This window comes from Hemiscyllium ocellatum, chromosome 48 (assembly GCF_020745735.1).
Source record: "Hemiscyllium ocellatum isolate sHemOce1 chromosome 48, sHemOce1.pat.X.cur, whole genome shotgun sequence".
NCBI classification, from domain to species: Eukaryota; Metazoa; Chordata; class Chondrichthyes; order Orectolobiformes; family Hemiscylliidae; genus Hemiscyllium; species Hemiscyllium ocellatum.
Genome location: NC_083448.1, coordinates 16565583 through 16584953, shown reverse-complemented (window position 1 = coordinate 16584953; position 19371 = coordinate 16565583). Strand labels below are relative to the sequence as shown.

Below are 19371 nucleotides of genomic sequence, written 5' to 3'. Positions count from 1 at the left end.
TGCAGGTCAGGGTGGATTGGCCATGGGAAATTACCCAGAGTGTGAGGTGCATTAGTCAGAGGGAAATGGGTCTGGGTGGGTTACTCTTCGGAGGGTCGGTGTGGACTGGTTGGGCTGAAGGGCCTGTTTCCACACTGTCGGGAATCTAATCTACAGTCACATCTGAAAAGAGGAAACACCTCAGACACAGGGAGTAACGTGAGGGAATGCTCCCAGTGATGAGGATGGAAGGCAGGGACACCCCTCCTTCACAAATCTTGGCGAGGACAGAGTTCCAACAGAGTGAATCCCAACGGCCCCGAGCTGACACTGAGGTGCTGCTGAGTGAGCCACGGTAGCAGCAGCAGCTGATCAGTACCTGGAGGAGATATTCTCCACAAGCTGAAGGAACAGCACATAGCTGTGTGCTGGCCAGGGATGGGGGAACCTGCAGCTGTGTGAGAATGAAGCAGCAAGACAAGGCATGTGGTGCTAACTCCCAGCGTCCCCTCAGCCACTGCAGCATTCTGATCAGGGCGACCAGCAGAACCGGCCCGAGCGTACCATAGCCCTCGCTCCGTGCTGCTGGAGAGAGTGAGGGCCACAGAAGCATGGAGATAAGGTTCGGAGAGCGTGGCGCTGGAAAAGCACAGCCGGTCAGGCTGCATCCGAGGAGCAGGAGAATCGATGGTTCGGGCATCAGACCTTCATCAGGATGTAGGGCCTTTGCCTGAAACATCGATTCTCCTGCTCCTCGGATGCTGCCTGACCTGCTGTGCTTTTCCAGCGCCACGCTCTCTGAGTCCCTCCTATGGGAAGGATGTTGTGAAACTTGAAAGGGTTCAGCAAAGATTTACAAGGATGTTGCCAGGGTTGGAGAATTTGAGTTATAGGGAGAGGCTGAATAGGCTGGGGCTGTTTTCCCTGGAGCGTCGGAGGCTGAGGGGTGACCTTATAGAGGTTTATAAAATTATGAGGGGCATGGATAGGATAAATATACAAAGTATTTTCCCTGGGGTGGGGGAGTCCAGAACTAGAGGGCATAGGTTTAGGATGAGAGGGGAAAGATATAAAAGGAACCTAAGGGGCAAACTTTTCATGTAGTGGGTGGTACGGCCTGCCAGAGGAAGTGGTGGAGGCTGGTACAATTTTTACCATTTAAAAAGGATGGGTATATGAATAGGAAGAGTTCAGAGTGGTGTGGGCCGGGTGCTGGCAGATGGGACTAGCTTAGGTTGGGCTATCTGGTTGCCATGGACTGAAGGGTCTGTTTCTGTGCTGTCGATCGCTATGACTCTCTGCTCCCTCTCTTTGTTGCTTGAAGATCTGCTTTGCCTCTGTCACAGTCTTAGCACTCATGTCCCCCTCTGAGGCATCTTCCCTGCCGTTTCTTACCATACCCAGGAATATTCCTGATGAAGGGCTTTTGCCCGAAACATCGATTCTCCTGCTCCTCGGACGCTGCCTGAACTGCTGTGCTCTTCCAGCACCACTCATCCAGAATCTGGTTTCCAGCATCTGCAGTCAGTGTTTTTACCTCTTACCATACCCAGCTCGCCTTTCCCCTGGGGAACCCCTACAAACGATGAAACTAAGACAAAGAGCTGGGAGGTGAGGGCTTGGTCTATCTTCACTGGAAGTATAGAGAGGGCTTTTTATTGATAAGTCAGCCAGTGAAAGTTCTCACAGTCAAATGTGAGTTGCTCCATTTTTCTGGGTTTTAGTCACTTGTTATGCTTACAATTTGAACTTGAGTATCCTGGCCCTTTGCAGTATGAATGCAGTGACACTAACATCCCCACACCACGATCTTTGCCCCACCCCCCCCAACTCTTTTCCCTGACAGACAAACTGGTTAATTAATGAACATCAGCCAGCACTTGGTCGGGGGGGGGGGGGGGGGGAGGTGATCCTCCAAGCTGTGTGTTTCTTTGTTCATTGAAAACATTAACGGGACAGGGCCCATGGGGCAGTGCTTTGAAGAAGTGGCCAATTTGAATGCAGGGACAGGAAAGGGGTTATTGACCAATCAGAAAGAGAGGAGAGAGAGAGAGAGCACGAGAACGCAGCCTGTCTGCCTTTAATGGGGCCCATCTGGAACACATTCAGCTGGCGTGGAATTGCTGCTTGGTATTGTCAGGAATCAACACCTTTGGATTCCCGAGTCCTTAAAGGAACCTCTCCCCCTGTGAAACTGTTGTCTTGAGCGGGAGTCGCAGATTGTCTCCTGGGTCTCATTGGGCTGAAGCGCACCCATCACCTCTTACCGGGTTGTGGTGGAATGCACCATTCTGGCATCACCAAGAGTTACTACTCCGGCAACGTTAGCTGGGCTCCAGCTTCGGTGCTGGGGCCTGAACGAGTGGGGTGCCAGTGAGATTGGTCAGAGGGCCCAAGTGAAGCTTACCTCAAAGCGGGGAGCATCCCACCGCATCTCACAGAATTGTGACAGAGCCGGAAGAGGCCATTTGGCCCATTGAGTCCACACTGACCCCTGCAAAGAACAGTGCACCCAGACCTGACCTGTATTGGCTGAACACAGCGGTGGGCTTGTCACTGGGCATTAGCAAGTCGCCACTGACAGGGGGAGTTGACCACCTACTTATACTGTTGGTGGGGGGGGCATTCCATAGGCTGCACTGACCCAGGGGGCAAACCCCCCAGAACTGGGGCTGGCACAATGACCCGGGGGTAGAGGACATCCCACAGCGCACCCACCCTGACCAGGATCTGTCTGCAGTGTTGGCGATCAGGAATGGGTGGCTCCGGACTGCCAGTACCAGTCTGGCCTGTTAAAGGTGGCGTCAGTGCCAGGGACGCTGGTCCATTCCCGAATATTCCAGCAGTGTCCGAACGGCTGGCAAGGTTCCGGAAAAAGGTACAGCAGGAAATCTCACCGCAAAATCCTGAGCCACTCAGGCAAAAGACTCGGCCTCCAGGCATCTCGCAGTCGGGGTTATGGATTGAGGTGTCCCCACGGCTGGAATGAAGGCACAGTTTAAGGTTCTGTGGGGTATGAGGGTGGAACACCACACACGTTATGAAGACCCCTGTCACACTCTTCAGGCACCTTTGGTAGATCAAGGGCGGCACGGTGGCACAGTGGTTAGCACTGCTGCCTCACAGCACCAGAGACCCGGGTTCAATTCCCGACTCAGGCGACTGACTGTGTGGAGTTTGCACGTTCTCCCCGTGTCTGCGTGGGTTTCCTCCGGGTGCTCCGGTTTCCTCCCACAGTCACAAAGATGTGCGGGTCAGGTGAATTGGCCATGCTAAATTGCCCGTAGTGTTAGGTAAGGGGTAAATGTAGGGGTATGGGTGGGTTGCGCTTCGGCGGGTCGGTGTGGACTTGTTGGGCCGAAGGGCCTGTTTCCACACTGTAAATAATCTAATCTAATCTAATCATTGGCTTGATGTGCTCGAGACATCCAGTGGCAAAGCATCAGTGGTTCATGACCTCTTTGTTTCTCATTGTCCTCAAGTGACTTCCAAACATGGAAAGCCACCCACTTGGACTGATGATTATAACCTCAAGACTCCTAATGGCAGTGGTCACACCAGTGGAAACCCCATTGACCGGCTGGGAGTGGGAGGAGGCAAGGGAATGGGTTCGTTACGTCACAGAGGCCTGGAATGGGTGACAGCAGGGAAGGAGGAATTTGGCCCATCAAGTTTCTGTTGGCTCCTTGCCAAATCACTGGAGCTCGACCTGCTCCCCTGCCATTTGTTTACCGTAAATCTGTGCTTGTTCTTCTCTCCCTCTCCCTCTCTCTCTCTCTCTGTGTCTGTCTGTCTGTGTCTCCAGTTCCCTTCTGAAAGTCACAATTGGATTCACCTTGACCACACTTTTGAAGCAGTGCCCTCCCGATCCTAACCACTGATCGCTCACACTTGGTGCCTTTGCCAATCACTTTGGATCGGTGCCATCTGCTTCTCAGTCAGGGGGGAACAGTTTCTCCCCACCTACTTGGCCCACCTCTCCTTGTGATTTTGAACACCTCCATCACAGCTCCTGGCAATCCTTCTCTTCCCCCAAGGGGAGGAGCTCCATCTTGGCCCACCTTAACGTCAAGCCCCTCATCCCTTTGGCCCATCATGTCCATGCTGACCTACAAACACCAAGCAATCCTAATCCCATTTCCCTGCACTTGGTGTATTGCCTATTTTAAGTGCTGATCCAGCTGCTTTTTCAATGTTGTGAGAGTCTCTGACCACCCCCACCCTCTCAGGCAGCACATTCCATGTATACTCTGCTCTGTGTCCTCACTTCCCAACCTTCCTGAAGGGTGCGAGCCCACTTTGGACCCACTCTTCCAACTGAGGCTGATGCAGTGTTGTGGAAACATTCCCCACAACTCCCTGACTGTTGCACTCTGCTTTGTAACTTCAAGGTTATGCAGCCATTGGCGTCGGAGGCTTCATCTCCATCAGTCATTGCACTGTGCCAAACAATCCCCAGAGGAATTGAACTCGTGTGGAAGATATCTAAGTTCAGCGTTAGCAGATCTGCTATGGTGTGGGTCTGTTTTACAAAGACCAGTCAGTGGGATCTTGCCAGGAGTAGTGCCCTTATTCTGCTGCCTCACTGGAACTGAAACATCTCTTGCAGGCCACAATGTTCACTTACTCTAAACCTTTGCTTGAATTAACTTTGGATTTGGAAAGGAAAGGCCTGTGTGTATGTTGCAACCTCCTTGACGACAGGATGCCCTCTGGATGGTTTACAGTCAGTGAGGTGGCTTTTGGAGTGGAGCCACTCTTTCAGCACACAGAGGAGGGTCAGGCAGCTGGTTTGGGATATAGACGGACACCAATAGCATGGGTTCAATTCCTGGGTGCACTGATGTTGCTGCAAAGGTCACGTCTTCTCAACCTCAGCCCCTCAGTTCGAGACAAAGTGACCCTCAGGTTAAATCACCAGCCATCATCTGTCAGGAGAGAGCAGTCCCCTGGGCCTATGGTGACTTTATCAGTTAGACTATAATCTCCAACTGAGTTTGACATTATTGAAGTTAGGAAAATTAAACTCTCCTCCCCCAGCGACAACACATCTTTCACGGGTGGGGAGAAACAGGAAACCAGCTGGTGCACAGGAAGATTCCACAAATGCCAGCATGATCCACACCGGATGTTGTGGCTTCGTGAAGAAATGTTGACCCAGACACAAAGGATCACTCAGAAAGACAAAAGCAAGATAACATAGAGGCCGGGAAATACTCAGCAGGTCGGGTGGTGTCTGTGAGGAGAGAGAGAGAGAGATGAAATAAAGTTTTCAGGTCTGGGTTCAGTCACTGACACAAGCCATGGACACTGTTTATCTCTCTCTGTCAGTGCTGTCTGACCAGAGATGACCATCCTTCAGGATTGGGTCTCAGGATCTTCCAGGTTCACCTGAGAGTGCAGACAGGCCTTCCTTTTGAAAAGCTTCCCCTGGTACTGCGGACAGTGCAGCACTCCCACAGGACGGCTCAAAATCCTTGTGCTGCAGTCTCTGCAGTGGCACTTGACCAGCGAGATGGGAGAGTGCCTATGAGCTCCTTTGCCAGTGTGGACCAAACACTGTCACAGACACACAAAGCTATGTCCTTGTGACGTTGCTGCTGCATTCACTGGATTCGTTGCTGCAGTTTCTAAGTTAGCTGTTGACACCTTCTGGTTTCTCTTTTCCCTGGACAGCTGCGTCTGGCTTTAACAATGGATCCCGAGCCCTCGATTGAGCCTCTGGCTATAAACACTGAACCGTCTCGACTCGGATTCCTCCTCGATTGTTTCGTTCTTCCACTTCAACCCGAGTGGACGAATGTCAGGGCCTAACGAGACTTCCCATCAACCAGACAGAGGTTTGGGGGCACTTGATCATCCTGGGATCAAGTCGGATCCCAGCTGGAATCCTGGGAAGAGTTTAATCCGAGGACATTGGAGGCAGTCCAGGGGAAGGTTCCCTTGGCTGATCCCCCAGGGATGGAGGGACTGTCTTAGAAGAGAAGTAAAGACTCTGTCTTAACAGGGAAGGGAATTTGGGGAGGAGTGAGAACTCTGAGCCCAAGAATAGGATATGAAGCAGCTGTTAGCAAAACACTTGGGCAATATGTGCATTTTCTTGCAGCAGAAAGCTGAATATTTTGGACAGAATGGGGGTAGAAAGTTTGTATATTTGCCAAACTAAACAGCGTTGTTACTTCAGTTCTCTGGTTGACATCTGGTTTTATCCTTTGAGAGGTGAAATTGAACAGCTTTGACTGATGGATCCTAACTCAAAAACTTCATTCTTCCAAACGGAATGTCTCCCCTTTCAACAGTCGGAGTGTTACTCCTGGAATGAGTGGGTTGACCCAGTCTGTCATGTTTTCAAACACATGAGCTGTGTCCTTGCCTTGGAGATATAAGGCCAAGGGAGAGAGCACTCCCACGGAACAGATGGCTGGGATTAGCAAGCTCTTTCCCTCCGAGAGGTGCGGACGTTGCTCAGGGCCAGGTCAATGTTGGGTGTTTCGCTGGGAAACCAGTTATCTAACCTTGCAGCTGCTGGACTCGCCACTTGTCGCTAGTTCTGCCTCACTGAGGGTGTGAGAAAGGCTAAGGGTCATGCTAGGTGGTCAACTTACAGCAGCTTCCGCCCAGGCTGTAGGAACAGCCCAAGACTCTCAGTCAGTGCATGAGGCAGTGATTGAGAGTTGGCTTGTTTGCCAGAGGAGAGGTCTCCACACGAAGCTGCTACTGTCTCCAGCCTCTAAGATGTGGCTTCCTTTTCAGTGCTGGCAGTTGATCAGGGGGTCGACATCAGGCAGGCCTTTGGAGATCAGAGCAATGATGGATGAAACGTTGAAGGTTGACGGTCTACCTGTGCTTGTTGACTCCAAAGGCAGGTGTCACAAAGACAAGAAACGCCGTAATGTTGGTGTAAATTACTGCAGATGCTGGAATCTATACTGAAACAAAAATGCTGGCGATCTCATTGGGTCAGGCAGCATCCATGGAGAGAGAGCAAGTTGTGTTTCGAGTCCAGGTGATGCTTCATCATGCCTCATATCGATCACTGAAAAAAATCCATCTGGTTTAGTGAAGCCCTGTAGGGATAGAAATCTGCTGTCCTTACCTGGTCTGGCCTATACATGACTCCAGACCACACAACTCTCTGGTTAACTCTTCGCAGCCTTCTGGGCAACTAGGGATGGTCAATAATACTGACCCAGCTGATAATCCTCACATGCTTTTAAAGACTATGAATACAGATTTTGAGCTTGATTGGCCATCAGATTTGTTCCTGTGATTTGTTGCTGTGATTTCGTGTTCAGTGGGACATTTCAGGCACTCCACTCTTGAAAGAGATTTCACTTCCCCCGCAATCAATCGCAGGAATCCAGCTTTGTTGCCTCTGATTCTCAAGTTTGCAATTTTCTAAAACCCTGAATATGTGTCTCCATCCTCTAAAGCGTTGACCGACAGATAATCTACAGTTTGCTCAAAGGAGTCCCCAGAGGTCACATGCCCACACCAGGGGCTTTGTTCTGGGATTGTTCTGTAGATCCTGAAGGACCCCAACAGGGCTGGTCAACATCACTTGAGACTTCCTGGCTTTTCCATTGTGGGATCCTACTGCCCCACTTTGAGTGAGGGAGAAAATCAGGGGAACAGCGAGGAAATTTGAGGGCAGGTTTTCCAAAGACCATTTGTGAGGTGATGCCAAATTGAGTTGTGATGGGCTGCGGGAGTCACCAATGTTCTTAGCTCCTCCAAAAGGCTGGAAGAAGCAATGCTGAGCAGAGCTGGATCCGATGTCTTCAGGGGCATTGCTGTGTGCTGGTTCCACTCAATGCTGTTTTATTGAGGACATTACTTTGTCTCCAATGGCTGCTTGGCAAGATCTTGGAGGTTCCCTCCTCAGCCACCCCCACCCTCATTGCCTTTCAGAAGTCACCTCTTTGTGAAATCGCCTCAAAGGATGGAGTCAAAAAGCACAGGTAGACCATCACCCTTCAACGTTGCGTCCATCATCTCCAAAGGCCTGCCTGATGTCGACCCCCTGATCAACTGCCAGCACTGAAAGGGAAGCCACATCTTAGAGGCTGGAGACAGCAGCAGCTTCATGTGGAGACCTCTCCTCTGGCAAACAAGCCAACTCTCAATCACTGCCTCATGCACTGACTGAGAGTCTTGGGCTGTTCCTACAGCCTGGGGGGAAGTGGCTGTAAGAAGTTGACCAGCTTGTGGTCTCCACTGCATTTCTCCTTGTCAAAGTCCTTCGTGCTGGGGCTTGACATTTCACTGCTGACCTGCAAAGCCCATTCTGAACATTACTGTGTATTTTCCTGTTAGTGCATACATCCTGAATGGCCTGCAGATGACCCAGTGGAGGTTCTCAAGATGATCTGATGGGGTTCCCATTGACTGTACAAGAGGTGGTTCACACAGCAGCAGACATCATAGAGCTTAAGATCATGAGGGGAGAGAATAGGAAACGCTAGGCGCTGGAAGGGTTGACCTGTGAAAGGTGGCTATGGACCTCTCAGTCATAAATGACGAGGACATTGAGCAGTTACTGAGGTTGTGGAACTTACAGGGTTACGGACAAAGAGCAAGGGTGAGGCACTCCACGCAGAGCCAGCACAGCCACTTTGGGCTGGATGGCCTCATCCTGTCTAGGGTGCCAGGATTGAGGCTTTCATTTCCCACGTCCGGAGCGGCCTCAGAGAGAATGAGAACGACTGGGTACGTAGCTCAGGGTGAAGTAAGAGAGGTGCTGTCTCTGGTGGAGCATGTGGTGCTGAGCAGCGAGGGGCCCCCTCCCTGTATAAAGAGCCCCTCAGGCACATTCCTTCATTGGCACTGACAGCAGCAGCAGCACAGCTGTGCACAGCCTCAGCAGCCTGGTGGCTGGAAACACTGGCCACCTTCCCAAATGGATGACGCTACCAACCACTGTCACCCTGCTCCGTGGGTGAGGTGGTCTTCCGGTCGAGCAATAACATCGACGCGGCTGTGCTCCCCCCTCTCACCTCCCCCCTTAGACCCTCCAGGGATCAGAAAGGAATCTGCTCGCTGAGGGGTGGAGCTGGGCTCTCTCTCTCTCTCATTTCCGACTGCGTGGCTGCTGGGGTGTTTTCACTTGGGTTCAGTGTGTGCATCTGTCTGCAGAGCAGAGAACCTTCAGTGGACCGAGTGCACCCCTCAGTTCCATTCAGACAAAGGAAAGGAACCTCAGTGTTTCTCGCTGACCTGGCAGATTTGTCTCTGCTGAGCATCTGATCAAACCGCCTGCAGTCAGTCAGTCAGGGTCTTGCTTTCATTACTGCCTGACTGTTGCCTACATACACTGCGCTGAGACTCATTGAAAACTCCAATCCAGCACCACCCGAACACAGCTCTTGGGCAGCAGCCAACTGTACTTCAACTGTACTGGCTTTAACTCTGTTTTACCCGGCTTGGAAACAGCTTTACCAGAATCAAATGCTATCCCCCTCCACGCTTCACTTCAGCTCTGACCAAGAGTCACCTAGACTCGAAACGTTAGCTTGCTGTCTCTCCACGGATGCTGTCTGAGCCGCTATGATCTCCAGCATCTTTTGTTCCCAGAATCTCAAGTTGTGTCTCTCACGACGTGTGGGCATTGCTGGTGTTTACTGCCAGTCACAAATTGCTTCTTGAGAAGGTGGTGTTGAGCTCCGTCCCATGGGTAGACCCACAATACTGTTTGGGAAGGAATTACAGGATTTTGACCCCGTCGATTTGAAGGAAAGGCAATATACCTCCGAGACGGAGGATAGTGTGCAACTTGGAGGGGCTGGTATTTTGCAGGGGGTGCTGTTCCCATGTATGTGCTGCCCTTGTCTTTCTAGCTGCTGCTGGTGGTCATTGCAGACATCTGGACCCTGTCTTGGATGACCACCTGTGTTAGAGAGTCATAGTCACAGAGTACAGCATAGAAACAGGCCGTTCGGCCCGCCACGTCTATACTGCCCAAAAATACCAAACTGTACTAATCTGATTTACACGCACTCGGTCCGTAGCCCTGGCACTTTAAGTATTCATCCAGACATGTGGTAAATGTTGTGAGAGCACCTGTGTCCACATTCCTCTCAAGAGACACGTCCATGATTCAATTCCAACCCTATGTAATCTTCTGTCTTGAATACTCTGGGGACATCTGTCACTCCTTAGTGTCGAGCTGAGACGATAATGGATGGGCCACAATGGGAGAAGGAAGGTTGGCCAAGGGACGGGTGCAGTGCTAGTGGAGGTAATGACATGGAGAATGTTTCAAACAGGGTGAGCTAAAAGCAGCAGTGTGCTGAAATAACAGTGCCATGCACAGATATGTCCCCAACATTAAGGTCAGTAATGTGGGCATGGTGGAACAATTCTGAAATGGTCACCACCGTCTGTGACACTGAGGCATCCTGTGGCCAGATGCAGCAAGACCTGGACTATATGCAGGCTTGGTATACAAGTGTTACCCAGGCAATGACCATCTCCTTGTGACATTCAATGGAAATTCCCGTTGTTGAACATCCCACAATCAATGACCTAGTAACCACCAGTGACAGGAAAACAAACTGTACTGGCCACATAAGTACTGTGGCTGCAAGTGAGGTCAGAGACGAGGAATCCTGCAGTTGGTTATTCACCTCCTGACTCCCCAAAGCCTGTCCACCATCGACAGGACACAAGTCAGGAGTGGGATGGAATACTCCCCACTTACCTGGATGGGGCAGCTCTAACACTCAAGAAGCTTGACTTGAACCAGGACTAAGCAGCTCTTTTAACATTCACCCACTTTCAACATTCACTGCCTTCAGCACCGGTGCACAGTGGCAGCAGGATGTACCATCTATGTGATGTACTGCAGCAACAACCCAAGGGTCTTTTGACAGCACCTTCAAAACCTGCAACCTCCACCATCTACTCAAACAAGAGCACAGGTTCCACAGGGACACCACCAGCTGCATGCTCCCCTCCCAGCCACTCACCATCCTGACCTGGAACCACAATTACTGTTCCTCCATTGAGTTAAGATCCTGAAACTCTGTCCCAACTAGCGTGTTATGAAATGCCCGCAACACGTGGGCTGCTGAAGTTCAAGAAAGCAGCTTATTACTGTTGTGCTTGAAATGAGGTCAGCCAGCTACATGTCATCGAATCTGAGTTCCCTGATTGGGTCAGTTAACCTGGTCCAATCAGGGAGTCCTGGCTGACTGACGGAAACCAGAGCTCAGTCTGAGAGCTGGCTCTGACAAGGAATGCCATAGTCTGGGACTTTCCACATGTAAAGAAAGGGTGACGGGATACCAGCCTGTATGGAGTTACTTCAACCATCACCTTCTCTAGCGCAGTTGGTGATAGGTAACAAATGCTGACCGAGCTAGTGATGTCTATGTCCCATGACCGAGTGGTTAAAAAGTGATCATGTGATTGTGCAGGTGATGCAGAGACATCTAACCAACTAACTAAATCTCGGGTATAAAAATCTTGTCTCACTGATGATCTACCAGGTGATTGTAAACACCCATGTCCCTCAACCTGGTCTGGCCTGTCTGTATCTCCAGATTTCTGGGTGACTATTAACTGGCTTCAAAGAAAGCCAAGCAGTGATGTGAAAACTTTTTTTTTAAAAAGCCAACAGAAGCATCACAGCTCAGCAGAGCTCCAAGTCCACCTTGTCAAGGGAATAAGGGACAGGCAATAAATGCTCGCTTCGACAGCATCATGGGTGGTAGAGGAAGGTGTGCTGAGGATGCTGGAAGTAGGGAGAGGGATACAGACAGGTTCGGTGAGTGAGCAAGGGTCTGGCAGATGGAGTGCAATGCTGGTAAATGTGAGGTCATCAGTTAGGGAGGGAGAACAGTGAAAAGGACTAATATTGAATAGTGAAAAGTTGCAGGGGGACATGGGTGCCCTTGTGCATGAATCATAAAAAGTTGGTTTGCTGGTGCAGCAGGTAATTAGGAAAGCGAATGCAGTATCGCCCATCATTATTCGAGGGATTGAGTTTAAAAGCAGAGAGGTTATGTTGCAGCTGTATGGGATGCAGGTGAGGCCACACCTAGATACTGCGTGCAATTTTGGTCTTCTTACTTAAGAAAGGGTGTACTGGATTTAGGACTGAGTTGAGGAGAGTTTTTTCACCTAAAGGGTTGTGAATCTGTGGAATCACCATCCAGTGATGCAGTAGAGGCTGCCTCGCTGAATGTGTTTAAGGAAGAGAAAATGAGGACTGCAGATGCTGGCGATCAGAGTGGAGAGCGTGGTGCTGGAAAAGCGCAGCAGGTCCGAGGAGCTGATGATGAAGGGTTTATGCCCGAATCGTTGATTCTCCTGCACCTCGGATGCTGCCTGACCGGCTGTGCTTTTCTAGCACCACACTCTTGACTCTGAATGTGTTTAAGGTAAAGGTAAACTTTTGAACTAGAGAAAGAATTGAGGGTTATCCTAAGAGGGTAAGTGGAGCTGAGTCCATGAAAAGATTAGCCGTGATCTTATTGAATGGTGGAACAGGTTCAAGGAGGACAGGGGGTCCACTCCCCCTTCTGGCTCTTACATTCCTATGTTATCTGCATCCTATGAAGGAGTGTTTGATAAAGACTTCTTTACCCACCTCGATATTCTGCTTCTGCTGGAAGAATCTCTTCCACACATCTATCTGAACTCCCACTGCCATGTGAATCTCTCACACACAGCTCAGTACCTTCTCTTGTGTTCTCTGCTATCCAGTCTGTCCAGCCTTTCCTGTGATGGAGGATCATCTGCCTGTCAGCTGACTCCTCTTTACAGGGTAAGCCTGGTACTGCTCCTGACATACCCTCCTACACTCTCCACTGAACCAGGGGGTGACCCCTGGCTTGATGGTCATGGTTGAGCGAGGGATTTGATAGGCCATGACATTGTGCTGAAGTACAGTTCTGCTGCTATTGATGGCCCACAGCACCTTGCACATGCCCAGTCTTGAGTTGCGAGACCGGTCCCATTTAGCACAGTGATAGTGGTATAAAACACACTGAGGGGTGTATTTCATATGAAGGTGGGATGTTGTGCAGTGGTCAGTCTTACCGATACTGTCAGGGACAAATGCATCAGCAGTTAGCAGTTAGGTAAGGATGAGTTTGAGTACGTTTATCCCTCTTGATGAACCCACTAACTGGAGGCCAGTCAGCCTGATGTCGGTGATGGGAAAACTCCACTTTGGGTAATGTGCAGGCAGGCACAACATTAATCGTCAGTTGGAAGACTGTGCCAGTTCTCAGGGACCTGTAAAAGGCAGATTATACCTGAGCAACTTGGGACGGAGTTCTTTGATGAAGTAACAGAGAGGCGGCACGGTGGCACAGTGGTTAGCACTGCTGCCTCACAGCGCCAGGGACCCGGGTTCAGTTCCCGACTCAGGCGACTGACTGTGTGGAGTTTGCACGTTCTCCCCGTGTCTGCGTGGGTTTCCTCCGGGTGCTCCGGTTTCCTCCCACAGTCCAAAGATGTGCGGGTCAGGTGAATTGGCCATGCTAAATTGCCCGTAGTGTTAGGTAAGGGGTAAATGTAGGGGTATGGGTAGGTTTCGCTTCGGCGGGTCGGTGTGGACTTGTTGGGCCGAAGGGCCTGTTTCCACACTGTAAGTCTAATCTAAGTCTAATCTAAGAGGGTTGCTGAGTGTTACACTGCTGACATTATTGAAAGGCTGAGAGATGAAGTGAAGCTCATGGGGTTAGAGGAACACTGGAGCAAAGGAAAACCACTGAGAGGAGCAGTGAGCAGTTGTTTTTCTTTAGACTGGGAGCAGTGTTATCCATCAGGGAGTTGGTTTTAGAAGCTGTCTTTCTCATGACCATGACCTCGATCTGGATATACAAGGCATCCCTTCAGTGATAACTGCCTGGAGCAGTGAGGAGGGCAGGCAGTAAGGGGCTACCGGTGCACATTAACAGACTGTTAAAGTAGACAGACAACCTGGCAAATATCTTGCTCTCTGAGATCTCCATAGCCTTCTGAGCAATGGAAACCTTAGTCCTCAGTCTTGACTGTGAGTGGCAGTCCTTCTTTTATGGACCAGACCAGCCCAGACCCTCTCAAAATATGTTAGGAAGGGAGCTTTGACTCCAGTGTTTTCTGATTTTCAAGTTCAATGTAAGGTGCTATGTTCCAGATGCAATTTGATTGGTCAAACTATTCAACATCAGGCAAGCACAATGTTAGGTTGTTGGTTTGCTCACTGAGCTGGTAGGTTTGTTCTCAGGCGTGGTTTCATCACGATGCTAGGTAACATCACCAGTGAGCCTCTGGTGAAGTGTTGGTGTTCTGTCCTGCTTACTATTTATGTGTCTTGCTCTGTTGTGGTGGGTGATGTCATTTCTGGTTCTGTTTCTGAGAGGTTGGTAACTGGGGTCCAAATCGATGTGTTTGTTGATGGAGGTACGGTTTGAAATACCGCACCTCTCGGATTTCCTGTGCGTGACTTTATTTCGCCTGTCCCAGGGTGGATGATGTACTATCCCAGTCGAACTGGTGTCCCTCATCGTCTGTGTGTAATCCTGGTGTGTAACTTCCTGCCCATTTGTCCAAGGTAATGTTTGTTGCAGGGTATTTTGTATATTATGTTTGTTTTGCTGGTTGTGGGTACCGGGACCTCTGAATCCATCAATAGGTTTCAAGTTTGGTGGTAGGTTTGTGGGCTACCATGATGCCTAGGGACCAGACAAGTTTGGTTGTCATCTCTGAGATGTCTTTGATGTACAGTAGGATGACTAGAGTCTCCGGGCATTTTGTGACTTCCTGCTCAGGTCTGTTGCACAGGAATCGGCAGACTGTGCATATTGGGTGAGCATTGTTCCTGAATACGTGGTGTAGGTGTTTCTCCTTGGCTTCTTGTAGTTCCGGGGTGCTGCAGTGTGTTGTGGCTCACAGCTCCATTTGTGTGGAGGGTGGGATGTAGTTGAGTATCTGGTCAGTGTGTTTGACCCTCCTATAAACGGCTGGTCTGCAGTTCTCCATTGGCTTTTTGTTCGAACATGACGTTCTCCAAAATCTCAAAAACAAAATGTATTCAAACACGATACTTAAAATACAGCAAAAGAAAGAAGAACCTGGAATCACCTAACTTGATTGGAAACTTAACAGAAGTGTACAGTATTTAACACCTAAAAAGCAACGAGGGGTGGGGGGAAGGAGGAATGTAGCAGCATCCCATAAACACACCCACAGCAAAAGGCAAATTCAGTTGACAGATCTTGTCTTATATGCGATCCAGTCGCTGAGGAAGAGAATCCCCGGTTTTTGGCTGGAATCAGGAAAGGGAAAAATAGCTGCCACTTCTTCAAGACCCCAACAACAACTGCTGCTGAAAACTAAAAACTAAAAATCCCTGATTCTGTGGGTGGGAACTTGACCGCGCCCGTTCAGGCTGCTTCTATTGTTCCAGCTTTAAAAACAAAACCCCTAAGGCTCTACAAGGTGTTTTTCTTCTCATAGACTGTTTGGCGTCTGTGCCCCAATATCTCTCTCCCCCTCTCTCTGTCTAACAGAAACCAGAACAAAACATACCTCCTCAAGCCACAGCATTGTCACAGTCTGCTGTTTGTGACCACACACTCTTCCAAACAGGGTGGTGATACAGCTGAAAGCCAAAGTCCATTTTTCTAATACTTTATAACCCAAGTTCCCAATAAATATTGCACTGTACATGATGAACTGACACCACGTCACGCATCATGAAGGATTTCATTGGTAAGGAAGAGATGAGAGATGATGAAAGGCACTGTAGAAATACAACTCCATCAATCTGTTCTTTGTTGTGGTCGACTCAACAATCACACCGAGGCCGTGATGACCTTAACATCACGGGCTGCACTGATCATCAGCTGAGTGGCCCAATGAGTGAGTGTTGGAGCAACCTTGCTAATTTGACAATCTTCTGTGTCTTTCTCTGAGTTATTTGGCAGGTGTCCCCTCTGTCTTGGGACAGAGAGTGCCATCTCCTTTTTTTTTAAACAGAGGTATCTCAGTCTGATTCTATTTGTATCTCTTGTCAATGAAACCCTTGAGTTAGCCTCTTGAAGGATGATCCCCAAGTGTTATCAAGAGATGTGACGTTAATCCCTGCTGATGGACTTGACAATGACGTGGATAGCACATTTCACAAGCTGACTGTGTGATAAGATTGTCCTCCAACCATTCATGTTATTGTGGCCCAGCTCACGCAACAAGACATGTCCCTGTACAACTCCCAATGAATTCCAGAGACATTTAGGGAAGTTTTCCTTTACAGAGGGTTCAAAAGGTCATATTGATGAGGAGGACTTGGCAGTCTGTCTTCAGGGGACTGCATGACATCTTGGAAGAGTCAAACTGAATGCCCTGACAGTAGTTTGTACAAAAGAATGCTGCCGTGCACTTTCTGGTGAAATTGCAGTTGGCACATCTCATCCGCCAACTGAAGGCAACCAATTGGTGTAACTCGGGAGGGTGTTTCACTCCAACAGGCAGGACAGAAATGGGCAGGAGAGGCCAGTACTTTCAGATGTTTTAGTTTGGAATTACAGTCAGTTCTGCTATCATTTGGTAGTTCCATTCTCATGTAGTCCTGTGTTTCAGAAAATCACACAATTGCAGCACCATCTAAACTAAAGGTCATTCTGCTACAGTGCATGCTTCATTAATGCAAATTCACGATAACACAATTGACGAATTGAACACTGTTTCTGTAGCACGAGCTTATACAGTGTGTACTGGTTATAAGCTGATTCCAACCCTATTAGCTTAAATGGTGCTGCTCTGAAGTGACTTTCTTATAATATGGGAATGGAACTACCGTGTTCCCCAGAAATGACTGTAATGGGATCGGAATCATGTTATAACCAATACATGCTTTAAAAGTTTGCACTTTAGATTACCTACAGTGTGGAAACAGGCCCTTTGGCCCAACCAGGGCATACTGACCTTCCGAAGAGCAACCCACCCAGACCCATTTCCTTCTGACTAATGCACCTGACACTTTGAGTAATTTCGCATGGCCAATCCACCCTAACCTGTACATCTTTGTGACGGTGGGAGGAAACCGGAACACATCCATGGAGACACAGGGAGAATGTGCAAACTCCACACAGACAGTCGCCTCAGGCTGGAATCGAACCTAGGACCCTGGTGCTGTGATGCAGCAGTGCGAGCCACTGTGCCACACTAGAAACAGTGTCCCCAGTTGGTCAATCGTGTTCTGGTGAATGCATATTAACAGAATGCATGCTATAGTAGAACAACCTGCAATTACCTTTGCAATAGCCTCATTTGGTGAACATCTTGAGTCCAACTTATGATAACTGGCCCATTCCCGATGTGTTTGGGAAGGGGTGAGGTCAGTGCACGATCCGAGAGGGCATTGGGGATGAGGCTAGGGATGGCCACTTCCTCTGGCAGCTCATTCCATATATGTGCCACCCTCGGAGTGAAACGTTGCTCTTTAGGTTTCTTTTATATCTTTCCCCTCTCACCCTAAACCTATACCCTCTAGTTCTGGACTCCCCAACCCCAGGGAAAAGACTTTGTCTATTTATCCTATCCATGCCCCTCACAATTTTATAAACCTCTACAAGGTCACCCCTCAGCCCCAGCCTATTCAACCTCTCCCAATACCTCAAACCCTCCAACCCTGGCAACATCCTTGTAAATCTTTTCTGAACCCTTTCACATTTCACAACATCCTTCCAATAGGAAGGAGACCGGAATTGCACGCAATATTCCAAAACTGGCTGAACCAATCTCCTGTACAGCCATAACATGACCTCCCAACTCCTGTACTCAATACTCTGATCAATAAAGAAAAGCATACCAAACGCCTTCTTCACTATCCTCTCCACCTGCGACTCCACTTTCAAGGAGCTATGAACCTGCTCTCCAAGGTCTCTTTGTTCAGCAACACTCCCCAGGACCTTACCATTAAGTGTATAAGTCCTGCTAAGATTTGCTTTCCCAAAATGCAGAACCTCGCATTTATCTGAATTAAACTCCATCTGCCACTTCTCAGTTTTCCAGTTGGTCTACTTTGTGAGCCTTGTATTACCTAGGCCGGAGCTCTGGAATTGCCTGGTTTTTCTCCTTGGGGGTGCCTGATGTTGTAATTCATCTCAGCATGTGTGTGTGTGTGTGTGCATCCAGCAGCCTGGGTCAGCATGAGGGTTTCATGACATTCGGTGGAGCGGGAGGGATCCAGAACCGTGCAGCCAGTGAGAGTGACCGCTCTGTGTGTATTTTTGACAGGGCCGCTGCATTAACTTCACTCGGGTGAAGAGCGAAGCCAAGCCAGCCAGCTACCCGATCTACAACAACATGAGGAATGTGGGACCTCCACCCATCTACCACCCCAACCTCAGCCCTCCTGCCTCTCCAGCCCCGTCGCCTGAACCTTCACCTGCTCCATCGCCGACTTCCTCGCTGCCTCCACCACCACCAGGCCCACCGCCTAGCCGGGCCCCTCCACCATCTCGCCCACCTCCACGCCCTTCCTTCTGAAGCCTCCTGCTGACCCGAGGATTGAGTGGCCGATGGTGAAAGGCCACCAAAGTGGTACTGTGTCAAGGCTCCCTGCTGGCCCGATGGAGATTGTCCTCCCTTTTGTCAGTCTTTTATATATATATATATAAATATATTATATATATATTTTGCAGGGTGCAAAACAAGCTCCAATGCACACAGCAATATCCTTCTGAACTTGTGCCAGTTTAAAGCTGGCATTGTTGTCTTCAACTCCATCAATTGTTGCTTTTACGTTGTGTGATATATTGATATTCGGCAGTTACCATTTTATATATAACCTTATTACATTTTTGCTATCTTTCTGCAACTCAAGCCGCTAGGCGGACGACACGTTGGGTTTTGAGCAGCCTGTCGGGGAGATTGGTTGTTGAGTTTCTCGCTTCTCTCCCTGCACACGGACGGATGGGAAGGGGACGCCAATATCCCTTGCTGCTTGTGTCAGTTTGAAGGTGATCCATAACATCTCCTGTTGGGCCTGGGCTGTAATGCAGTGTTCTGTTTGGCATCGCAGTCCATCACAGCAGACATCTTGCAGCTTCGATTCCCAGCGGGCTCCCTCTGTCGCTTGGTGGTGGTGGGGGGGGGGGGGGGGGGGGGGGAGACATTGGGGGTGGTCGTTGTTCTCCAACTGGGACCCACTTCTCACCAGGGTGGAGGAGGGAGGGACGGGGGACATTGTCACAGCGCGGTGTGGGGGGGAAGAGAAGCTGCATGGGGACAGCTTGCCCCATTTAGGGGTTTTCCACCTTCCCACCCCTCCCTCTCTCTCTCTCTCTCTCCTGTACCCCTCCTCCCCCTTTCCTCCAAGCCTGTGTCAAACACCATTGTGGTCTGGCTGGGCAGATTGGGGCCAGTGGGTGCAGTTAGGGAACTGCAGGACAAGGG

The 19371-nt window shown here is 49.7% G+C and overlaps 1 protein-coding gene across 1 annotated transcript in view; it reads left to right on the top strand.

The window, feature by feature from the left end:
- LOC132837029 (anthrax toxin receptor 1-like) overlaps positions 1–19043 on the top strand; it is a 129376-nt gene extending 110333 nt beyond the window's left edge. Inside the window, exon 18 of the mRNA XM_060856679.1 lies at positions 18211–19043. Coding sequence (XP_060712662.1) covers positions 18211–18462 — 252 coding nt within the window. The 3' untranslated portion in view covers positions 18463–19043. The remainder of the gene's footprint in view (positions 1–18210) is intronic.
- The last annotated feature ends 328 nt before the right edge of the window (positions 19044–19371 follow it).